This window comes from Heterocephalus glaber, unplaced genomic scaffold (genome assembly GCF_053883595.1).
Source record: "Heterocephalus glaber isolate CG9 unplaced genomic scaffold, H.glaber_assembly_v1.0 deba00001564, whole genome shotgun sequence".
Classification (NCBI taxonomy): Eukaryota; Metazoa; Chordata; class Mammalia; order Rodentia; family Bathyergidae; genus Heterocephalus; species Heterocephalus glaber.
In genome coordinates, this window is record NW_028258351.1 from 18,318,794 (window position 1) to 18,341,225 (window position 22,432).

General features: G+C 43.6%; 1 protein-coding gene across 2 annotated transcripts; it reads right to left on the reverse strand.

Moving 5' to 3' along the window:
• Nucleotides 1-153: 153 nt before the first annotated feature.
• Nucleotides 154-22,432, reverse strand: Dhx33 (DEAH-box helicase 33). 2 transcript variants are annotated; one of them, XM_004857339.4, is made up of 12 exons: nucleotides 21,970-22,432; nucleotides 19,241-19,401; nucleotides 17,905-18,132; nucleotides 17,528-17,698; nucleotides 15,008-15,193; nucleotides 14,194-14,305; nucleotides 12,788-12,947; nucleotides 12,535-12,623; nucleotides 11,017-11,144; nucleotides 10,331-10,534; nucleotides 8,423-8,509; nucleotides 154-4,459 (listed from the first exon to the last, which is right to left on the reverse strand). In XM_004857339.4, the coding sequence occupies exons 1-12, from the start codon at nucleotides 22,292-22,294 to the stop codon at nucleotides 4,151-4,153; spliced, it is 2,160 nt and encodes a 719-aa protein (XP_004857396.1). In that variant the 5' UTR covers nucleotides 22,295-22,432; the 3' UTR covers nucleotides 154-4,150. The 2 variants fall into 2 exon arrangements, with proteins under 2 accessions (XP_004857396.1, XP_087048137.1); XM_087192011.1 differs by lacking the exon at nucleotides 21,970-22,432 and adding an exon at nucleotides 21,045-21,944.

Sequence of the window (22,432 nt, forward strand, 5' to 3'; positions counted from 1 at the left end):
CCGCGAGTTTCAGGTCAGCCTGGGCAACACAGTGAGTTAAAGGCCAGCCTGAACTACATAGCTAGACCCTGTCTCAAAAACAAAAAACAAAACAATCATATTGTTTGTTGTGCCAAGCGAGCCGATAAGTCACCAAACACTGGGACCAACGACAAAGTTAAACTGAAAGGAGTTTATTCACGCGCGACTGCACTCGCTAAGCTAAGTGAAGCCCTGAGTCCAGGAACAGCACAGTTTATATAGGGTGTTATAGCAGCATAGCTTTTATAGGTGTTATTTTAAGAAGACAAGTTCAAGGGTAGGTTAATTCACAACTAGCTATCTTGCTGTCTTGTCAGATTAGGGCAATTTACGGTAAAGGGCACTATCTCTTTCCAAGAAGCGATGAAGCAAATTTACAGAAGCAGAACAAGCAGTTATAAAAACATCTATTTTATAAGGGGAGGGGCATGAGGGGAGTTTATCTACAGGCCAAGATGGCGTTTCTTGGGTTTATCCTGGTCTCACTGTCTTCCCAGGATACACAGTATAAGGTACCAAGAAAGGATGGCTTATTATATTAACAGCAATAAGACCAGTACTTAATAGTTCCTAAACAGCTTTCTGTGAGTAATGGAAAGGAGACCCAACAAAGAAGCCACACATTATCGGGTACTAGATTCATTTTTATGGATTTGATAGGTGAGTGCAAATTTCAGCATTACATACAAGAGCTGTTTAGTTATGTCTGAATTAAGACCAGACTCAAAACACAACGTAAGCCTAAATCAACTTTTTCTGCCTCGTTTTTTCTGCAAATTAAAAGTCTTATCAAATACAGTACAATAAAATTCTTGTTTCCCCACAAGTGCAGCGTTTCTTTATATAGCCAAGCAACAACATCTCAGGTGCATGGCCACAGTTCCAGGTGGCTTGGATTTACATCACAGTGTATAATCAGCTTTACACTCAGGGCAAACACATGTTCCCATTTGGTGTCTCTTCAACTAGCAGAGTGGCAGCATTAAGGGTTTTCACCAAAGCCCTGGTGCTCATAGCCCTCTCCTGTAATGAAGTGAGTGTTACTCCAAGTGTCTCACACTCCAAAATTACTGGCACTAAAGACAAACACCCAGAGCAGGCATGCAGAGCTGCTTGGGGTGCACCTAGTCACAGGAAGCTGCTCATGGGAGCTGGTGATTGATACAGATAGAGATTTCAGAGTTCGGAAAAGACACATCACATCATCAGAGATTTTACCAACTGAAAAAGAATAGCAAGATTGTACTGCAATATCACTGTGAAATATTTAACCTTCTTTAAGAAAGTTTAAATTTAAAGTGTACTATCCCTGAAGCTCAATAAAATAACCACTTATTTCACTGTAGTAATATGTAGTCAGAATGGTTTTTACATCTGATTTAATCCCTGAGCAGCTATGTTAAAGATCAACTTTTCAAAAAGCCCAATAAAAAAACTACTGTATTAAAATTCTACAATGTTACAGTGATAAACATATTTCTATACAGAAACATTAAAGCTACTTAGAAGCTGCTTACCTTCTTTACTCCTCAGAGAATACATATACATTTCCACAAACTATCCAGGTACTGAAAGTGGACATAAATTACTCCAAGTTAGGTTTTCCCTGACCTAGAGAATACCATTAGCTAATGTGTTGAGGAATATAGGAGGAAAAGTACTAATTGCTGAGGAATAAATTGTTCAACTTGCTTTTTTTTTTTTAATCAGCATGATAAATGTTCTATTAAAACCACAAAATTTTCTTTTACCAAGTCAGGCCACACATCCTTGCCTCCTATTATTGATGAGAAAAATACACAAAGAGAAAAAAAAAAAACTTTCTGGAGAACTTTTCAGATAGTGATGCTAAGAATGAACTGAGCTGTGAAGAACCAGTTCAAAAATTCCTTAAGATGGACCGGGGATTTAGCTCAGTGGTTCTGCCACCTGCCTTGCAAGTGCAAGGTCCCAAGTTCAATCCCTGGTACCAAAACAAAAAAATTCTATAAGGTATACAGGATCTGTCAAATCCCATTTGGCCTAGATGTAACCATGTCTAACAGAAATAAATCGTAAGTGCCCAGACAACCCTAAACACTGGCAAAAAATGTGGCTGCTCAAGACCATGGCTAGTGCTTATGAAGACTGGCTCAGACTTACACAAGAGGTGCCCAGTCAGTTATGATTTCTAAAGAACTTGCTGGACCCTAAATGAAGACCATCCAGACTAACCATTGTCCTTTTTTTTTTGAGACAGAGTCTCACTATGTGGCTCATGCTGGCCTTGATCCCACTAAGTAGCCCAGGCTGACCTGGAACTCATGGTGATCTTCCTGCCTCACCCTCCAGAATGCTGGGATTATAGGTGTGTGTTACCACACCCAGCTTCCTTCTTTTTTTTTGGTATCAGGGATCAAATGTTTTTTTTTTTTTTTTTTTTTAGACAGGGTCTCACTATGAAGTTCAAGCTGGATCTGAACTCAGTCCTCCTGCCACAGCCTTTGGAGTGCTGGGATTACAGACATGTGCCACCACCCCTGACTTCATTTATAAGTGTACAAAATAAGCATAATAATAGGGCTAAATCTAACTTCCTCTAGTTCTAAACACTCTCTGAGGAAAGACTTTACTTTTGATAACTAACTAGCTAAGAAGAACCTTTAGTGTATTTTCTCAACAGGAAGTGACAATAGGAATTAGAGAGAAGTGCCTGCTGCAGTTAGGAAAGAGCAAATCCAAACTGTCCCTTAGGATCTATGGAAGAGAAAAGACCGCAGAAAATCAGTAAGATCCAAGAAGATAAAGACCAAGGGTCTGGGATTTAGCTCAGTGGTGCTGTGCCTGCCTGGCAAGTGCAAGGTCCTGAGTTCCATTCTGGGTACTGGAAAAAAGGCGGGGCGGGGGGGGGGGGTGATGTAGCTCAGCTGTGCTGCACCTGCCTGGCAAGGGACAAGTCCTGAGTTCGATCCCTGGTACCAGAAAAAAAAAAAAAAAAAGACCGGCTGTGGTGGATGAGATGAGCTAATGCTCTTGAATTTTCACTGATCATGCATCTCTTTCCTCTCTCTCCCTCTAGCATCAGCTCTCAACAGTAGCCCTGTCCAAAAGGAAACAGTGGAAATAAAGCATGAAATCATCCTGCATGCACATTTGTTCAGAAGTGCCCAGTTAAAGAAAAAATGACAACTGGTTTTGGAGGTGGCCATCACATGGAGAGGTCAGTCTACATGTCTACACCTGATATGATTCAGAAGGTACAAATCAACCTTCACCCAGGAAACTGACACATTTCCCGAAAGCACTGGTGGGAACTTGCATAACAGAGGCACCAAGGACCGAGAGACTCCTTTACTGGTCTCTGCTTGGAGACAAACAGCGGTCCACAGGCTACACATGAGGTTCAGTAGGAGAGGACAACCATCCCAGGGGGTAAGAGACCACAGCACCTCCCTCCTGAAATGTCTACAAGTTAATGTCTTATGTTTTCTATTTTACAGCTTCATACAGGTAGACATTAAGACAGAATCAAGGGGCTAGGGGTGTGGCACAGTGGGAGAGCACCTGCCAGACACACAAGATCCGTGGTTCAATCCCAAAACTACCGAAAAAAAAAAGGGTGAAGTAGAATCACTAACAACATCCAAGTTCTGAAACTTTCTATGGCCCCCTTCTAGAAAATCTCCTTTAGTCACACAAACTCAGGAGATTTTGTTGTAGAACTTAATTCACATTATCACCTAGAAAACAATGACATTGCACATGACTCACAATTCACCTTATATCTGTCCTATGCCAGGCAAAGCCCTGAGTACTGTCCATTCATTTTCTCTAGACTTCAGGACCCCAGTGCTATGATTATTACCCCCTATTTGGCAAATGAGAAAAAGGAGGCTCAGAAATTAACTAAGTTACCCAAAGTCACCCTGCAAGAACCAAAAGCATAACTCTTAAGTTTCCAAGGTACAAATGATATGTACACATCTACACAGTTCAGTCTGAGGAGTTTAAGTAAAGATGTTTTCAAGCTCCTGGAAGTCACCACATTCAGCTGCAGGGACACTTGTAGCTTCTCCAGATGTTGACCTGGCAGTCGGCTAGGACAGCAGTGGTTCAAGGTACCAGCTGTCTGGGAGCTCGCTGGGGTGGCTCAGCTTCTGGTGGTTCTCAGCTTCCTCCGGAAGTACTCTGGGGCAGCCTCATATAGCCACTCAGCATCCACCACGCAGAGGTCCCGCATGTAGCATTTGTTGGTGTAGAGCAGCTCAGTGTACACAACGCAGGCTGGCTTGCAGTGGAAGAGGACAGATGAGGGATGGATAGCCACTGGCTGGTGGGTGTCTGTGGTGGCATAGGTACCATCAGGTTGCAGCTCAGCAGTGCTCATGAAGAGGCTATGAGCCAGGCAGCGGCGGATGCTCTCCATGTCTCCTCGCGATGACACAACTGGCATTGACATCTGCCTCAGGAGAAAGTGAGAAATGGGAAAGACCCCAAACATAAATACTGCTCAGCACTACATAGTGTGTTAGAACAAGTGGAGCTAAAATGGAGCCCACACTGCCAGCCTGACAAAGTGGGTTTCTGACATTCAGAGGCTGTTACCTCATTACCTCAGGTATCAGCATGGAGGGGATTGAAGGTGCCATGGGCAGGATGAAACCAGGAAAACATCTGACTGGGGTGGGGAGGGGAGATATTTGCACAAGCTAGCGGACCACAGACAGGCCGTGTAACTGACACCCTCACCTAAATATCCACCCTTGGAAGAAAAAACCTTCCCCTCTTACTGTGACCACTGCATCATTTCCTCAGTCCAAATCACCTTGTATGCTATGGCAAAAATTAATCTTCCTAAAGCACAACTCAAATCATTCAACCTCTAAGGACCTTCAATGCCTCTACTGCTCTTGGCAAAACAATGCAAACTTCCCAAGGTGAAGCCATGAATGAGCCACGGAGAGTGAGCCCACTCTGCTTGTTTTTCTCCCACCTCTCTTCTGCAGGCAGCCTATGGTCCTCCATAATCAACTGCCTTTTCTTCTCTGGGCCAGAGTGTGGTACTTGTGTCTGGCCTTCCACACATGTCACTCTTAGTGGAAATGCTGCCTCCTCCTACAGAGGGAAGGTCAGTGTCCTCACCCTTCGCTCCCACAGAGTGGGTCATGGGACCTTAACCACTGCCACAGCGCAACACAAAAGGGGTGGACCCTGCTACCTAGGCTGGCAAGTGTCTCTCCTCCAGGTATTTAGGTCAAAAATGAGAAATCGAATCACTCTCTGCCAGGCTCCCGAGTGGAAAGGCCAGGCAAAATGAGCTTGTGCTTGTAGAGGTGGAAGGTGAGAGGAGGGAAGGAAGCATGCGGAGAGCAATCAGGATGAGAAATCCGGCAGGTCTAGAGAAAGTGGTCTTGGCTCTGGATGGCTTTTTCTAGTCACTCTAGTGGAGCGTGACTCTATTACCTGTTCATAGATTCCAGCAGACCCCTCTTTATCCTTAAAACAATCCCCAGTTCTTCCTTTTCATTAACTCAAGAGCTTTTATCTCATCTGTCACAATGCAGCTTAAGGGCTGGGATGTAGCTCAGTAGGAAAGCACTTGCCAGCACACATGCGCACTAGGCTCTGTCCCCAGTTCCAAAATTAAAGAAGAGAAAAACAAAGTAGCTCAGTTGTCACCACCTTCAAGAAGCCTCAGAGACTAACTGGTGGGCTCTCCTTCCAGACTGCCAACTCCCCCATTCACAGGTTGTAGGATTTGGGGCAAATTCCCTCTCTCCCCTCCTCCTAGTACTGAGGACTGAACCCAGGGGTGCTCTACTACTGAGTAACAGACCCAGAGTTTTAATTTTTTATTTTGAGACAGTCTCACTAGGTTGCCCAGACACAGGACTCGAACTTGCCAACCTCCTGCCTCAGCCTCCCTCAGTACTAGGATTACAGGTATGGGCCGCGCCACCACACCCAGCTCAGGGCAAATTACAGCTATTCCTCATTTAACAACCATCCTGTCTAATGACCGTTCAGACTTATAACCCATCTTTTTTTGGGTACAGTTCTGTACATCTTGTTTAGAGCCTCAATGTCTTTTCTTGGGGGTACATTTATATAGTACTATAATTTTTGCTAATTGTACTGTACAGTACAGTACTATAGTTTTATGTTGTTGTACATTATAGTACTGCGTGTAAGAGTTATACAAATAAAAGCAAAGTTATCAAGTTGGAGTTTCCTTTGACCAACTTTTTGTTCTGAATACTGTAATGAACATACTATATACAATTCCTCATTTAGTGACCAATTCATTGAATGACCTAGTTGCAGGAATGAAACTCGGTCATTAAATGAGGAATGTCTGTACTTAAGTGGCTTAATATTAGTTTCAGCTTTTTTTTTTTTTTTTTAAAGATAGGGTACCACTATGTAGTTCAGGCTGGCCTCAAACTCGTGGGGATCTGATCTTCTTGCCTCAGCCTGAGTGCTGGGATTACAGCCATGTGCCACCATGCCTGGCTTCATCATTTGTAAAATGAGAATAAGAATCAACCTAATGGAACAAAATGAGGATTTTTAAATAACATAATCCCATGATAGGTGTTTACAACAGTACCAGAGTAAGTCCTTCCAAATGACAGTGATTATTGTAATTATCACTGTTTCTTTGTATGTCAGATTGCCCTTCTGGATTGTGCTTTAAGATACTCAATTGCAGCTGGGTGTGGTGGAGCACACCTGTGATCCCAGCACTAGGGAGACTGAGGCAGGAGGATCACTGTGAGTTCAAGGCCAGCCTGGGATACCTAGTGAGTTCAAGGCTACCCTGAACTAAAGAGCAAGAGATCTTGTCTCAAAAACAAGCAAACAAACAAACAACAAGAAGATACTCAATTGTAGGAAAGTTTGCAAAATCCAAGGACCTCTAGTGCCTGGCATATAAAAAGAAGCACTGTTGGCCACTATGCTCAGAACTAATAGAGAAGCACTTTATACTGTCAATCATAAATAGAGAAAATTCAAAAAACAAACTGACTGGCAGGAAAACTGTTCAAGCACAAATGGAGTTTGGGTAAATATGTAAGATGTGGATTATAAACAGGCTACTAAGAGAAGAGGCAGCACTGGTACTATTTTTTCTGGTAGTGGGCATTAGACACAGGCTCCTCGGAGCATGGCACAGTCTGCACTAAGGATGCTGCCTCAGAAGAGCCCTCATGCATAGACATTTACCACAGAGCTGTTTATGATGGCAAAAATACGGACACATCTCAGTGCTCGGCAACAGGAGAATGCTCACATAAACTGCTCTCCCCCTGCTATGTAAAGTGTGAAGCGTCAGGCAACCATGAAACAGACCATGACAGGGCTTTAAAACATGTATTCTCTAAGCTGGGGGTGTGGCTCACTGATAGAGCACTTGCCTAGCATGCATGAGGCCCTGGGTTTGATCCCTAGGACTCCAAAAAAAAAAGAAATACGACTGGCAATACTCTGAGGGAATATAAGCTAATATAAAACATCATGGAGGACACTTTGGTGATATCTATCAAAATCTAAATCCCCAATCTAGAAATTCATTCATTCCACACATACCAAGACACAAAGATACATGCACGTGTTTGTGTGTGTGTGTGTGTGTGTGTGTGTGTGTGTGTGTGTGTGTGGGTATAGGAGGATGGTTATTATAACATATATGGTCACTATAGGGGCTTAAATAAATTGTAATAAATACAGTGAGATGCTAGCAAGTCATTAAAAGGAATGAGAAAGACATGCAGACACTGAAAGACATCTCAGATATACTAAGTATTCAAGAGGCGTATCAAGTGGAAAAAAGTATGTTGCAGAGCAATGCACATATTTGTCTTAAAAGGGAAATTTCACATACACATCCAAGTGTACACAGAGTGGCTAATTCAGAAGGGGCAGTATAACAAAGACTTTTAACCTCTCTGCATATAAACCGCTCTGTATTGTGTCAATATTTAGTAATTATGCATTACTTTTGTGATTTAAAGAAAATAAGTAAGATACTACATACCTACAAAAGGCTTGGGAAGAATTCTTAGGAAAAATTCTAATAACACTGGAAAATGCTTATAAAATATACAAAACTGATGTGTGAGGCCCTGGGTTCAATCTCCAGCACCACACACAAAAAGAAAAAGTTTATAAAATCAAATATAAATTGTATATACAGTGATGTAACTATGTATTAAATGCAATTAAAACGGGGGGGGGGGCGGAATAGGAAATAGGCCAAAATAGTGAGAGGTAAAACTATGGATAACTTTTACTTTCTGAGTTTTAAATTTTTCTACAATGGGAATACCTTTTATAATCGCTAGTAATGAGGAATCTAAAAATTTGCCACTTGAAAAAAAGTGAGTTTAGTTCCTTGAAGAACATGAGAGGAAGACAGTACCTTTAAGCAGATTTCCCTCAGCTGTGCTCTGACTTCAGCTACTAGCATCATATTCTTGCTGTTGACAAAATTCTCTTTGCACCAGTCCTGCACAGGAAAAACAAAGATGTGATAATCCTCTCATTTCTATGCAAATAATAATGTTAATAATGATACATATTTATATGTCTGAGACAATACTGCTATTTATAGCATACAATGTGGGTGGGGATGAAATAAAAGCACACTTTGCTGAAGGGGCTGCAACAGGATGGTGCTCAGCAAGGGGAGGAAGGACTCAGTGCTTTCACTTTATAAACAGCATTTTATTTGCTTAAAAATATATAGAGGGGCCGGGGATTTAGCTCAGTGGTTTTGCCGCCTGCTGTGCAAGCACAAGGACCCGAGTTCGATCCCCAGTACCAAAAAAAAAAATATATATATATACATATATATACATATATATATGTATATATATTGAGGGCTGGGGATGTAGCTCAGTGGTAGAGCTCCATGATAGAGCCTAGCACGTGTGAGACCCTGGGTTCAATCCCGGGTACTGAAAAAAAAGAGGGAGGTAAATATAGCAAAAAGTTTATTAAGGCTAAAACTGGGTAGTGGTAGTTTTAAAATAAAAGCATACACTATGGTACAATCACTGATTTTACTAGAAGATGGGAGACTATATTAGCATTCCCCATCTTTGAATAAAGAACTGAAATATCGTACCAGCAAAAATGACTGCCGACAAAGTAGGGGCAGGTAGGGGAAAAATACCCATCTTGTGGCTGCTATCACTGGGTATGATTTAAATGTTCTGCAAGGCTTCATCGTTAAAATTTAATCACCATTATGTTTTTTGTTTTATTTTTGTGTCTTTTTGAGACAGGGTCTCGCTATGTGGTTGAGACTGGCTTTAAACTTAGTCTGTAGTCCAGGTTGCCTCAAACTTGTGAAGATCCTCCTGCCTCAGGAGTGCTGGAATTACAGGCATGTGCCACCACTTTAATGTTCATTGTGAAGTATTAAAAGGTAGAAATTTAGTCTAACTAAGGTGTTTAGTGGTAGGAACTTTGGAAAGCAATTAGGGTGAGATAAGGCCTTTAGGGTGGGGCCCCCATCATGGAATCTCAGTGGTTTTCTTAGAAGTGGAAAAGGGGTCAGACACAGACACACAGACACACAGACACACACTCACACACACACACTCCCTGTCTTGCTACGTGATCCTCTGCACCACTCAGGGCTCTGCTACAAGAAGCTTATTACCAAATAAGTCCTGTAGATCTTGCACCTCCAAAACTGTATGCCAAGCCAGGTGTGGTGGCACATCCCAATAATCTCAGCACTTGGGAGGCTGAAGCAAGAGGATTCCTGTGATTTCGAGGCCAACTTGGGCTACACAGTGAGTTCAAGGCCAGCCTGAACTACATAGTGAGACCCTATTTCAAAAAACCAAAACCAAACAAACAAAAAAAGCCCACCTCAATCTAAGAGCCAAAATAAACCCCTTTTCTTTATAAAGTAGCCTGCCTTGGGTATTTCATTATAGCAACAAAAGACAGACTAATACACTGGCTAAGAAATTGAGTCACCAAATACTAACCTGTCCACATCAAGTACAAGTTAAGCACAAGCAGAACAAAGGCCAGAATTACATTCCTTCCCTGGTATCTATCTCCCAGTACTCAGATACTTCTGAAATGATAATCTGACATTTTAGGGCTCTTTAGACCATATGGACAAAAAGGAAAGGTGCACTTAAAAACACATATCTGAGCTGGGCATTGTGGCATGCCTATAATCCCACCACTCCAGAGGCTGAGGCGGGAGGATCACTGTGAGTTAAAGGCCAGCTTGAGCTGCAACCAAAATACATGTCTGAAAGAAAGAGCTATCATTTGAGAAAAGGAATAAGACAGGACTCACCTTGTTTCCACCTATGTTTTTGAAGGTCCGATAGATATTGAGCAGGGTGATATGATCCCCCTCACTAGAAATGAACTTTTTCCGGACACCCTGTACTTCATCCCGCCGGGCAGGAGGGTTGTAGAGAACACTGTCCACGGACAGCAGGGAAACAATAGTCAGAATCTCCTCTGTGCAGTGGAATTTGGGGGACAGGAGGATGGTCTGAAAATCAAATTGAAAAATGTATAAACCAAGTTTTCTCCTTGGTTCTGAATACAGTACTGGGTGGGGGCAGTTACTGGGGATCGAACTTGGGACCTTCCACTTGTGAGACAGGTGGCAGAACCACTGAGCTAAATCCCTGGCCCCTGAATACAGTACTTCTGTATAGTCTTTTGTAGCTTCCCTTCTAAGGAATTAAAGGACAGGTGTCTCTAAAACCATGACTTTGCACTGTCTTACTTTTTTGTAAGACAGATGCCTGCCTTCCCCAGAGGCTTCCTGTGCCTATGGGCAGGGCCCGTGACTTATGACTGAATCCCATATACAACATAAACCAGTGTTTGTTATACACAAAGTAGGGGCTAAGTACTCAAGAAAACAAGTGAAATTAGTCTAGACACCCTGGGCAAAGATGTTCACTTGGAATGGCTAAACTGTAGAACTGTAGTGTACTGAAAGGGGACTGAGAAGGTATCATTTACTTTGGCAAACTTGGGCTCTAAAGGAAATGCTGCCATCTTTCTTCCAATTGGAGTCAGGGTAAGCTGGTCATCCTTATGTTCAAGAGCACCTAACAAATCCAGCTGGGCAACGGCCGCCTGAATGTGATCTAAAGAGAGACATAAAAAGGAGCCAAAATTTCACAACAGGAAGGAGTTTCAGCTAGTTCAGTACTTCTGCGTTTCTGATAACCCTACAGCAAATACCAGCAAAGACCATTCTCACCACTACCCCTGACACACTTTTCAAAGATGTTTATCACACCAGTAAAGAAGAACAAGAGGTGAGTGCAGGGGCGAACACTTATAATCCCAGCACCTGAGAGGCTGAGGTAAGAGGATCCAAGTCTCAGGTCATACATGGGTAACTTAGTGAGACCCTATCTCAAAATAAAAAATAAAAAGAGCTTAAAAAAAGAGAGAGCCGGGGAGAATGTAGTGCAGTGTGAAGGCCTTGCATTGGATCCTCATTACTGCAAAAAAGAAAAAAAAAAAAGAGCAAGAGAATTATTAAGAAAATATGGACAAGTAGTCAGCCAGAGGGAGTAGGCAGGAGGCAAGGCTGGCCAGGCAGGGGACCTGGGGGATTTCCATGGAATTGGTAATAAATACAGAGATGCTGGCTTCATAACTCCTTATACCTTACGTGTTACTATTCCTTTGTAAGAGTTAAGCAATGAAAAGAAAAAATCAAGTGTAGAGCAGTGCACAGTATGTACTGCTCTTTGTGTTTTTAAGAAACTACATGTACTTGCATCAGCACAGACTTTCTTTAGAAGACAACTAGAACACAGCCACAGTGAGTGTTCCACAGGAGGAAAACTAAACTTGAGGATAGAGTGGGACTACAGGTTTACTTTATCTCTCCTTCATTTGTCTCTCTTCCTTTCTTGTAACAACTGCATCTCTTCTTGTCAAACAGATGGGCATGGTGGCACATGCTTGTAATCCTAGCATTCTACAAGGCTGAAGCAGGATGATCGCAACTTCTAGACCAGACTGGGCAACTTAGTGAAACCCTGTCTCAAAGTGAAAAAGAGCGCTGGGCTATACCTCAGGGCAAAGACCTTAGGTTCAGTCCAAAGTACTGAAGAAAAAAAAGGAAAATGGTATATTGGTAAGAGGCCAGGTGCCAAAGCTACCATCATCATGCAAAATTTCAGTTGTTTTTCCCTTCCTCCGCAGGGAGATTACCAGTGAAGGGCAGGGAGTAGCCATATTCCAATTAAAAGCAAAGAAATTGATCTTCTGCCATCCTTCTGCTGACAAAAGTAAAGTTTCATTAGGTTTCTGCAGTATTCCATGGATATATGATGTTGCTGGCAGTACTGAATCAGTCACTTCATGACTTTGAGATGCTTCTCTGATATTGTTATCCCTCAAATTAAATAAGCACAAGGAGATTACTGAAATACATTTTCTTCCAAAATACTTTTTGGGGAAGAGAAATTTGTTGCTGCCTATCCATCCACTTTCCACAATGCTGAGGATTCCACTTACCTGGAGATGGTTTGGACATGAAGTCAAAGGTGAGCACATTTGGAACTTTCATTGCTAGGAGCTGCAGCATCACACTGGAAAGGTTACACCTGTCAAGAGTGAGAGACGAAGGTTGCTCATCTGTCCCTGATGAGCTGGTGAGTCAGTCCTGTTCACTGAGGAGCATTAGCAAAAACAGCTCTGGGAAAACACGAGCACACAGGAAAGAGACACCGAGACGAAAGGCTGCAATGCAGACACAGCTGGAGCCTACCTTTGGATCTCTGGCACAGTCATCTTATCAAACTTCTCAAACTCCTCCTCAGTGTAGAGCCGGTAACAGACGCCACTGTCCTCTCTGCCAGCCCTCCCTGTGCGCTGCCAGGCCTGGGTCTTTGACACCCGCTGCACAGCTAACACCTCAAGACCACTGTCTGGAGGGAGAATGGGCCCCGTGAGTGCTTTGCTTATCACATAACAAGCTGTTTCTACAGCGCTGACAGAATGAAATGGTTCTCACACCACCAGTGAGTCTTTCCGCAATACAGGGGTCTGGAAAAACTCAAGGCTAAATGAGAAAGCACAAAACCAGGTTGCTCTGAGGTAGTCGGGCCCCACAGTGAACTGGAGCCTTGCTATAAGCCCTCGGTGAAATCTGTTATATAAACATCAAAAAAAGGGCCCGAGATTTAGCTCAGTGGTTCTGCCGCCTGTCTCGCAAGCGCAAGGTCCCGAGTTCGATCCCTGGTACCAAAAAAAATTTTAAAAAGACTTACGCTTGTAGCAGGGAATCAGAAGAGTGGTTTTCAAATCAGAAGGTCAACCACCCGTTTACCTGGGACTGATGGTTGGTTGAACATGGGACCTCCAGTGCCAACTCCTAGGAGGTCGGTCACACTAGTAATGACTCAAAGTAAATGCCTCAAATCACCTACATGTTTTATCCTCCCTCCCAATTCTGAGAAGAGAGAGATCATGTTCGTTTCCTACGAGTAAATGACATTCGTTTTCTCAGCAAAAGTGTGTTTTGTGCCAGACACTGGAGACCCCTACTCATTTGCATATTATCTCTAGGAGTACAGTGTCTGTGAGAGTCAGCCCCTCAAGCGCTTAGAAGACTTAAGTATCGGGAAGCAGTATTTCACCTGCCTCAGGTCCTCTGTAGAATAAAGGAGGTATAAAGCAGAAATGAGTACAGAGGACTTCAAGCAAGCTGGCCACTGCACATTTGCAGGAGACTGCCGGTGCTTCACACTCTGTCCCTCACTCCAGCCTACGAGTATGTCTCCTTCTTGGGAAAAATGGGAGCACAAGCCAGCCACACTCAAATACTGTATTTCATGAAAGTCTTTGACTAGTATCATTCCATCCCTTGCCTTCAAGTCATTATTCTTACCCACCTTCTGATGAGTTCACAGACCTTCTGCCCTGGTTCCTGACCCTGTTCCCTGGTTTGCTAAATCTGGGCTCTTCTTTCTTGTCTTGACCTCTTGTCTCACATACCTGCCTTAGGTCTCCTTTTGGACTTTACTTGTGCACTGTCTTACTTATGGTCCCTGCCACTCATATCTCAATTACTTACAAACATGAAATGCTCATTTTGGGGAAGATTGTGGGACTACAGTGTCAGTGGTTGCTCGCTAATCACAGGAGAGACATTCATGAGCTACGAATTCTCACCAGGGTTATACTTCTTTGCTTTAACCATGCCCGTGTCAACTACATATTTTATTCTTGTAATGGTTATGGAGGTTTCAGCGATGTTGGTTGAAATGATCACTTTGCGATAACCCTAAAAGGAGGAAGAAAACCAAAAAGCCATATGACACACATATGATTCAGAAGTTTTAAACATATTCTCACCGTTAATTTCCACAATTCACTCATGACCCAAGAACAGATGACTTTGTTATTAATGGCAGTGACTAATATTAATTGTTGGTCATTAAACTGGGCCATGGGAAAAGAGGATGACCCTGCAGTCCTAAAGGTTAATTTGAGATGATGAGATGTAGTGGACCAAGCACAAGATTCAGAAGCAAGTAGATGTGAGTCAGATTCCTGGTCCCAGCAGTTTCCTACTGTGTATCCCTTGAGCAAATCCTGCTTCCTCTCTTGGGGCTTCACTATGACCATGGGAACCCCATGAGAGTCAGTGAGGATGAGAGACAGTGGATATGGGTGCTAGCACCATGTCTGACACAGCAGAGGCACACAATAAATGGCACTGTGGACAAGCGAGGTTTCTACGACCCCTCACTCGCTTACCTTTCAGCCTTTCTTCATGCCCTGACCACTGTCCCCGTTCTTCTCCTGACAACTGTTCCCCTGTACTTCTCACAGGCAATATTATATATTTTCACCAGGTCACCTAGCTGAGCTGGTATGTGGTCAATTGACCTTATCTGGAGCCTGCTGACAGGCACACAGGCCCCACTGGTGGATCCAACTGGGTGCCAAGAGTGGGGCTGGACAGAAGAAGCTGTGCACTCACCTTTGGGGCCCCTTGGAAGACTCGGAGTTGCTGTGCATAGGGCAGGGAGGCATACAGAGGAAGAACTAGCATCCTGGGGCAGCCATCCGGGAGATGCTTTGCAATGTCTCGGCAGGTCTTGCTCATTGCTTCGATCTCCTCCTGACCAGTGAGGAACACTAGGATATCCTGAGAAGAAGGGGCTTCCTATAAAAAAGGTAGAAAGGAAAGTCATGCTGGTGTTTCCTAGAGTTATTTTTCTTAATTGTGGAGATGTAAAGCCTCCATATAGCCAGGTGTGCAACACACATCTGTAAGGCCAGCTACTCAGGAAGCAAAGGCAGGAGAACCATGAGTTTGAGGCCAGCCTGGGTAGTTTAGCAAGACTCTGTCTCAAAATAAAATAAAAAGGGCCAGAGATGTAGCTCAGTGGTAGAGCACTTGCCTCAAATATACAAGGCCCTGGGTTCAATCCCCAGAACCAAAGGGGTTTGTCGGGGGAGCAGCTTCAATATTGATGTCTCCTTGGAAGAAAACCATATTAGCAATACACAGAACTATAATGCATATGAGTTAGCAGCTGTATTTAAAAACTAGGTAAGGAATTCTTTTTTCTTTTTTTCTGCGGTACCGGGGATCGAACTCAGGATCTTGCACTTGCCAGGTAGGCATGGCGCCACTGAGCTACACCCCTGCCCCTAAGTAAGGAATTCTTGAAGGAAAATTATGAGATTCCTTTCTATAAGAACAATAACATGAAAAGCTCAGTCAGGCAAATAAAATCTGCATAAAGCTTTCTTTCCTTCATAAGCATCTTGAAAGATGAAGCAGATAAGAGACAACTTAGAGAAATCTTAATCCATGAAAATGGCCAGAAACTACTTAAAGCTTTCAGGGGAATCCTTATTAATGAAGCTATCAACATACTTTCCTAGCTACACTTGAAAAGTACACTTTCATGGACACCTGTTTGAGACGCTGAAGTTCATTGGTTCATCTTCAAGGAGAATAACATCTAAGTGTTAATGCATACCCATTTACCTGATTTTTTCCTTTCTTTTCTTCTTTTTTAAAAATTTTCTCTTTTTGGAGGTACTGGGGATTGAATCCAAGGTCTCTGCACTGAGCTACACCCTCAGCATTTTGTGTATGTATGTGTGTACGCGGTACTGGCGATTGAACCTTAGGGCTCTCATAGAGAAACATCCCCAATCCTTTTTATAATTTTTTATTTTGAAACAGGGTCTTACTAAGTTGCCCAGGTAAGGCAACTGCCTCAGCTTCTCAGAGTGCTGGAAATATTGGCATGCACCAACGACCTGATCTTTCTTTGATATCTCTTTAGATAGATTAATTTGTGAACTGCTTGATGGCAGAATTGAAAGAATTTTAGTAATAATTAATGAGTGTGTGTGTGTGTGTGTGTGTGTGTGTGTGTGTACACAGTTGGCCCCTCAAATCTTTGGGGTCTACACCTATAGATTCAACCAATAGCAGATCAAAAATATTTTAAAAACTTGCATCTGTACTGAACAAGTACAGATATATTTTGTCATTACTCCCTAAACAATACAGTATAATAACTATTTACATGGCATTTGCATTATTCTAGGTATTATAAGTCATCTAGAGATGATTTAAAGTATACAGAAAGACGGTATGTAGGGTTTTTTTTTTAAAGTGTTTTAACTAAGGTTGCTCCCCTCCCTTTTAATATGAAAATATGTATTTATTACTAATGAAGTAGCATTTCCAACAAAGAACCCTCCCTTGTTTTATTAGTATATGTTTATAATATATAATACATTCATCAAAAGTAACTGGTTGTTATGGTTTCTATCTAGATGTGCCCCCAGGTGACTCGATCATGGGGACATGATAATTATCAGTGAATTATTCCACTGACAAGTTTATAGGTAAATGTGGTTTGGGAGATGAGGCCTGATGGGTCTTGGTGGTGTGGCCTGGGACAGTATATCTCCTTCCCTCCTCCCTTGATCTCTGTTTCCTGTCTGCATGCCATGAGCTGTTTCTTCTCTGCCAGGCCACCCTGCCCTGGAATCAGCCAACTACGAACTGAAACCTCTACAAACTGTGAGCCAAAATAAACTTCCTCCTTTAACTTTGGGTGTTGGCTATTTTGTCTCAGCAATGAGAAAAGTAACTAGAACACTAGACATAGCAAATGAACTCCTTATTCATTCTGTGTATGTGAGATGGGTTGGAGGGGTGGTCTGGGGGAGCGAACCCAGGGCCTTTCTCATGCTGGGCAAGTGCTCTACCACCGAGTTAAATCTTCAACCCTGTTTTTTATTTTGAGACGGGTATCACTAAGTCCAGGATGACTTTGAATTTTCAGTCCTCCTGCTTCAGCCTCTCTGAATAGCTGGGATTACAGGTGTGCACCACTGTGCCCACCTCCTTATTCATCTTGATGATACAGCTCACAAACCTGTTATAATAAGGGTGTTCTTTCTGAGGCTGAATGGCATCACTACTAACTGCAAGATAAACTAGAGGAATTTGCACCTTCTTCCATACCTGGTGTATCTGGAAGACTGAGACAAGAGCAGCATGCAGGTAATCATGCTGAGGCTGTTTGGTATAAAAAATCTGGATTGGATGCTGCCGACCCTCAAGGTAGAGGACAGGTGCTCCATTGAAATACTGAGAAAACAGGTCCACATCCATTGTAGCTGACATCACAACCACCTATATAAGAGAACAAGAAGGATGGGTATCAAGAATGGCATACATAGCCTTTCTGTGTCCCTCCCAAGTCCTAAAAGCAGATGGTTGAAGCCTGCTCTACTCCTGTCATCGTTTAACTTTCTCCAATGGTTCTAAAGCCGAACGAACAGAGGAAAATGTCCTGAAAAAGAAACACAAGCCTGTTTCCTTAAACATATGGCACATACTTTCAGAGGCAGTTTTCCCAGCTCCTTTCGCCTCTTCTGTGCCACTTTCACCACTCCAAAGAGCACATCCGTGTGGATAGTCCTTTCATGGGCTTCATCCAAAATGACACAGCTGTACTTCCGAAGCAGGGAATCTGAAATTGCTTCACGCAGAAGCATGCCATCTGTTAGGAACTTGATCCTGGTGTCTTCAGAGGTGACATCCTCAAAGCGCACTGTATAGCCAACCTGTGTGACACAACAATTCATTCATGCACCAAACATTTTTGAGTAGCAGTTTACCCAGTGCTAGGCACTTGCACTGTCCCAGTAAGCAGAGCCACACCACCCTGTCCTGCTCCTTCTGGTGAGCATGTGGTGCAGTTAGGGAGACAGACACAGATACAACCTTTAACTACTGTAATGTTAAGTATTACGTAGAATTTAAGTATTATGTACGTGTACCAAATCCCTCCAATGAATGTAATCATTACATACTGCATAATTTAATTTTTTAATAAAAAAATAAAAGGAAGCCAGGCATGATGGCACACATCTGTAATCCCAGCACTTGGGAGGCTGGGGCAGGAGGATCACTGTGAGTTCAGGGCCAGCGTGGGCTACAAAATGAGTTCAAAGGCAGCCTGAGCTGTATAGTGAGACCCTGCCTCAGAAAACCAATTAAAATTTTTTTTTAAAATTAATCTCTTCCTCAAAACTACTTAAGTTTCACAGGAAGCTATGCACAGATATGGAAAGATGTCTGGGATGTTTTTATGTTAGCATATGCACACACACACACACACACACACACACAAATAAATCTGTCTTCTATACCATTCTGTGACTCATCTAAATACCTACATGTATGCTAAAATGATGCTATTATTACATTTTTCTAGAAATGCTGACCATGGTGGTGAAAGCCTATAATCCCAGCACTCAGGAGGGTGAAGTAGGAGGATCACCATGAGTTCAAGGCCAGCTTGGGGTACATTGTGAGTTCAAAGCTAGTTTGGATTACATAGTGAGACCCTGTCTCAAAAAAACATTTTTTTCTAGAAAAATTTATAGATAAGAGATTTAACAGAGGTTACTGAAGCCTTAAAGATGCTCAAGGAAAACAACTAATTTATCCAACTTGCCAAGAGCTTTTGAAAGCAAAGGAAATGGGACTAGGGCCTTGTTAGAGCCCGATTTCTCCAAAACTGAGAAAGAACTCTGAGATTAGTCTAAATAGTTGTGGCAAGAAAGATCCTTGCTATGTAAAAGTCTTATTCAGAAAATAAAAGGAAAAGAGCATGGTAGGAGCACTGTTTAGTAAAGAAGTACTGATGGTAACAAAGAAATGAAGTACCAGCTTCCCAAGTTCAGTTCTCTTCTCGTCTGAGACTCTAGTAGCAAGAGAAATGGCAGCCACTCGACGGGGCTGGGTCACAGCAATGATGCCCTGGCGGCCAACACTCCCTTCATAGAGGTACTGAGGGAGCTGAGTTGTCTTCCCAGAGCCAGTTTCCCCTAGGAAATCAGAAGAAATCTCACTTAAATGCAAATTCACACAAAGTTCACCTAGCAAACAAACAAAACAGCTTGAACTCAGAAGAAAAAGATTTTTAAAAAATACTGAGTTTGGTAAGGTAGCAGGAGAATGGGCACTTGAGTGTACACCACAGAGTGTTCACTGTTTCATGGGAGAAAAAATTATATTTGAAAAATCTTTAAAATGTTTTATACCATTTGATATAATTGCACAATTCCACTTGTAGGAACTGATTTTTTTTTTGGTACTGGGGATCGAACTTGGGACCTTGCGCTTGCGAGGCAGGCACTGGAACCACTGAGCTAAATCCCTGGCCCTTTATTTTTCTTTTTTAGGATAAGTCTTGCTATGTTGTTTGGGGTGGTCTCAAACTCACTATGAGCCAAGAGTTGTGGTGCAGACCTCTAATCCCAGCACCCAGAAGCCTGCGGCAGGAGGATCACAGGTTCTAGGATAGCCTGGGCAATGTAGAAAAACCTTGTCTGGGTTGTAGCTCAGTGGTAGAGTGTTTGCCTCGCAGTATAAGGCCCTGGGTTCAACCCCAGTACTGAGGGGGGCAGGAGGAGGCAGGGGAGAAAGTACATTGATAAGTACTGACACCTACTCATACACCGCAGCCATAACAAACTTCTCATCGTTTCCCGGTCTACTGCTTTCTTTCAAACCCTCTACTTGCCCACACTATTACAGACATAATACCTGCCCCATGCTTCTGCCTGGCAAGCTACAAGATGAGTGGGTCATATCTTCCCCCTGGGGCCGCAGAGATGGCCTTCATCTGGACTTTTAGTGCCTTGTTGGTCTCTCTTGTAGCACTGACCATCCTATGCCATACAGAAGGGTTTAAATATTTGTGTCCTCTTCTAATACCAGACATTTCTAGAGGGCAAAGAAAGTTTCTGTCTCTTTGTGGATTTAAACTCCCTGCAGAGTAAGCATCCAATAAATGTCATTTCCTACTCACTGTGGGTCCCTTTAACAGTGCCTAATTGGAACAAATAACTCAAGAAATCTCACCCTTTCTAACCTCACCAAGTCCTACCATCCTGTTATTCTTGCATTTTCTCCCACTCATCAACTCCTCTAACTGCTCATCCTGTCTGAGCCAGCCAATAATCACAGACTAAGAATTTGATTATTCTGTAATCTACCAGGCACAACCTCAAAGTTAGATCAATGTCTCTGCATCTTTCCTGCTCCTATACCAGAACAACTGAGTATTGCTAAAGTAAAATAACCCACTGTGTAGTGATAGGGCCAAACTGCATCTGGGAACCAACTCAACCATCAATCTTGTTCCTGGTTTTGCAGCCTGTCTTTTACCTCTATCCTCCCCAAGGCCTATTTGAGGCCCTGGGACTCCCGCTCTCAGCAGAACTCCTGCACTTGTCTCAGAGAAAAATTTCTCAAATGTGATCTTCCTTGACCTCCTCCTATAGCATTTCTGAGATCACACCATTCTTTCTCCAGGCACACAGTCTCTGAGATGGCCTTCCTACTCCAGGCCAGCACCCATCCAGCCCTTGTTCCCAAAGTCCCCTTCCCCATGCCTCCTGATTTTTGTACCATTAGCTACATTCCATTTTCAGCCCCCTCTGCTGAGTCCTTCCTTTTAACCTACCTACATTTGCAAGTTCCTCCCAGTCTTTTTCTCAAAACAGAAGTCTGCTTCTGCATTTCTTCTCTCACCTCCTTATTTCTCAGCTCAATGAGAGCCAGCTCTTACAGTCATGGTACTGTTGAAATACCTCTCAATGAAAAAAAAAAAGAAAAGAAAAGAAACAGGCCTGGGATTTAGCTCAGTGGTGCCATGCCTCCCTGGCAAGCACAAGGTCCTGAGTTCAATCCTAGGTACTGAAAAAAGAAAAAAGAAAGCAATAGCTCTCAATGGAATCCACAATCAGTGGCTAGAATCCAAATGCAGTGGGCAATTTGGGGGGGGGGGTTCCACAGATTATTGGACCCTCCTTTGCATCTGTTTACTCTCCTCTTATAGCTCATCCTCTGACTAACAGCACTCCCAGTTTCCTTCTCCTCTTGGGCAGCTCATCCTCTGTCTTTCAAGAACTCCCATTTCTTAAACTTTAGGGATCAAAGCCTTCTGAAATTAGTCCCTGCTCCACAACTCTTCTCATGCACCAGAAATGATTATTTTCTGTTCCACCACACTGTTTCTAGTTTCCAGTCTCTCAGGCAGGCTCTCCCCTCTACAGAGAATATTCTTCCTCCAGAGACCACCTCCAGCTGTCTCTTCACAGACTCGGTTAGATCCACTATCCTAAGTTTCCAAAACCCTTGGTGAGCTCCCTCTACCCTTTCACGGAAGGTGAATCCATGACTACACGTCTGTCACTCCCACTGGGCTGCAACAACTCCAGGACAGCGCTGTCCGACTCTTCGAGAATCTCTTTTTGGACCTGCCACTGAAAAGGAGTTCAAGATTGTTGGAGAAATGAATGTAAGAGAATGAGTGGCACTTAAGAAAAATTGTTCTCTTGAAGACAGGTAGGGAGAACAAGGAAGGGCCTACCAGCATAGCCACTCACCGATGAGGACAGCACTGTCCAGGTTTCGAAGCTGGGCCAACAGCTGCCCCCGTGCCTGGAAGATGGGCAGACTCCGGCGCTGCAGCTCCAGGGCCTCACGGTAGGGACTGGCTGAAGGCTGGGCCAGGGGCTGCTGCCTCCGACCTCCGCCTCCTCCGCCTCCTCCGCCTCCTCCGCCTCCTCCGCCTCCTCCGCCTCCTCCGCCACCGCCCGCCGTCAGCAGCATAACTACTCGCCTCCCGGGAGGGCAGGACCCGGCACGGCTTGGAGGCCCTGACCCGGGTCGGAATCTCTTGGCCGGAGGGAAGCGCGCCTCCTCCGGCATGTCGCGAGGGCGTCACGGCGGGAGACTTCGGCACCAGCAGCTCCTGCCCTTCTCCGGTGCGGAAGGCAAGCGAGGACCGCCCCTTTTCGCCACATGCTGGCTGCTTCGGGCGACCACGGATGACCTCAAGGCGCCCCC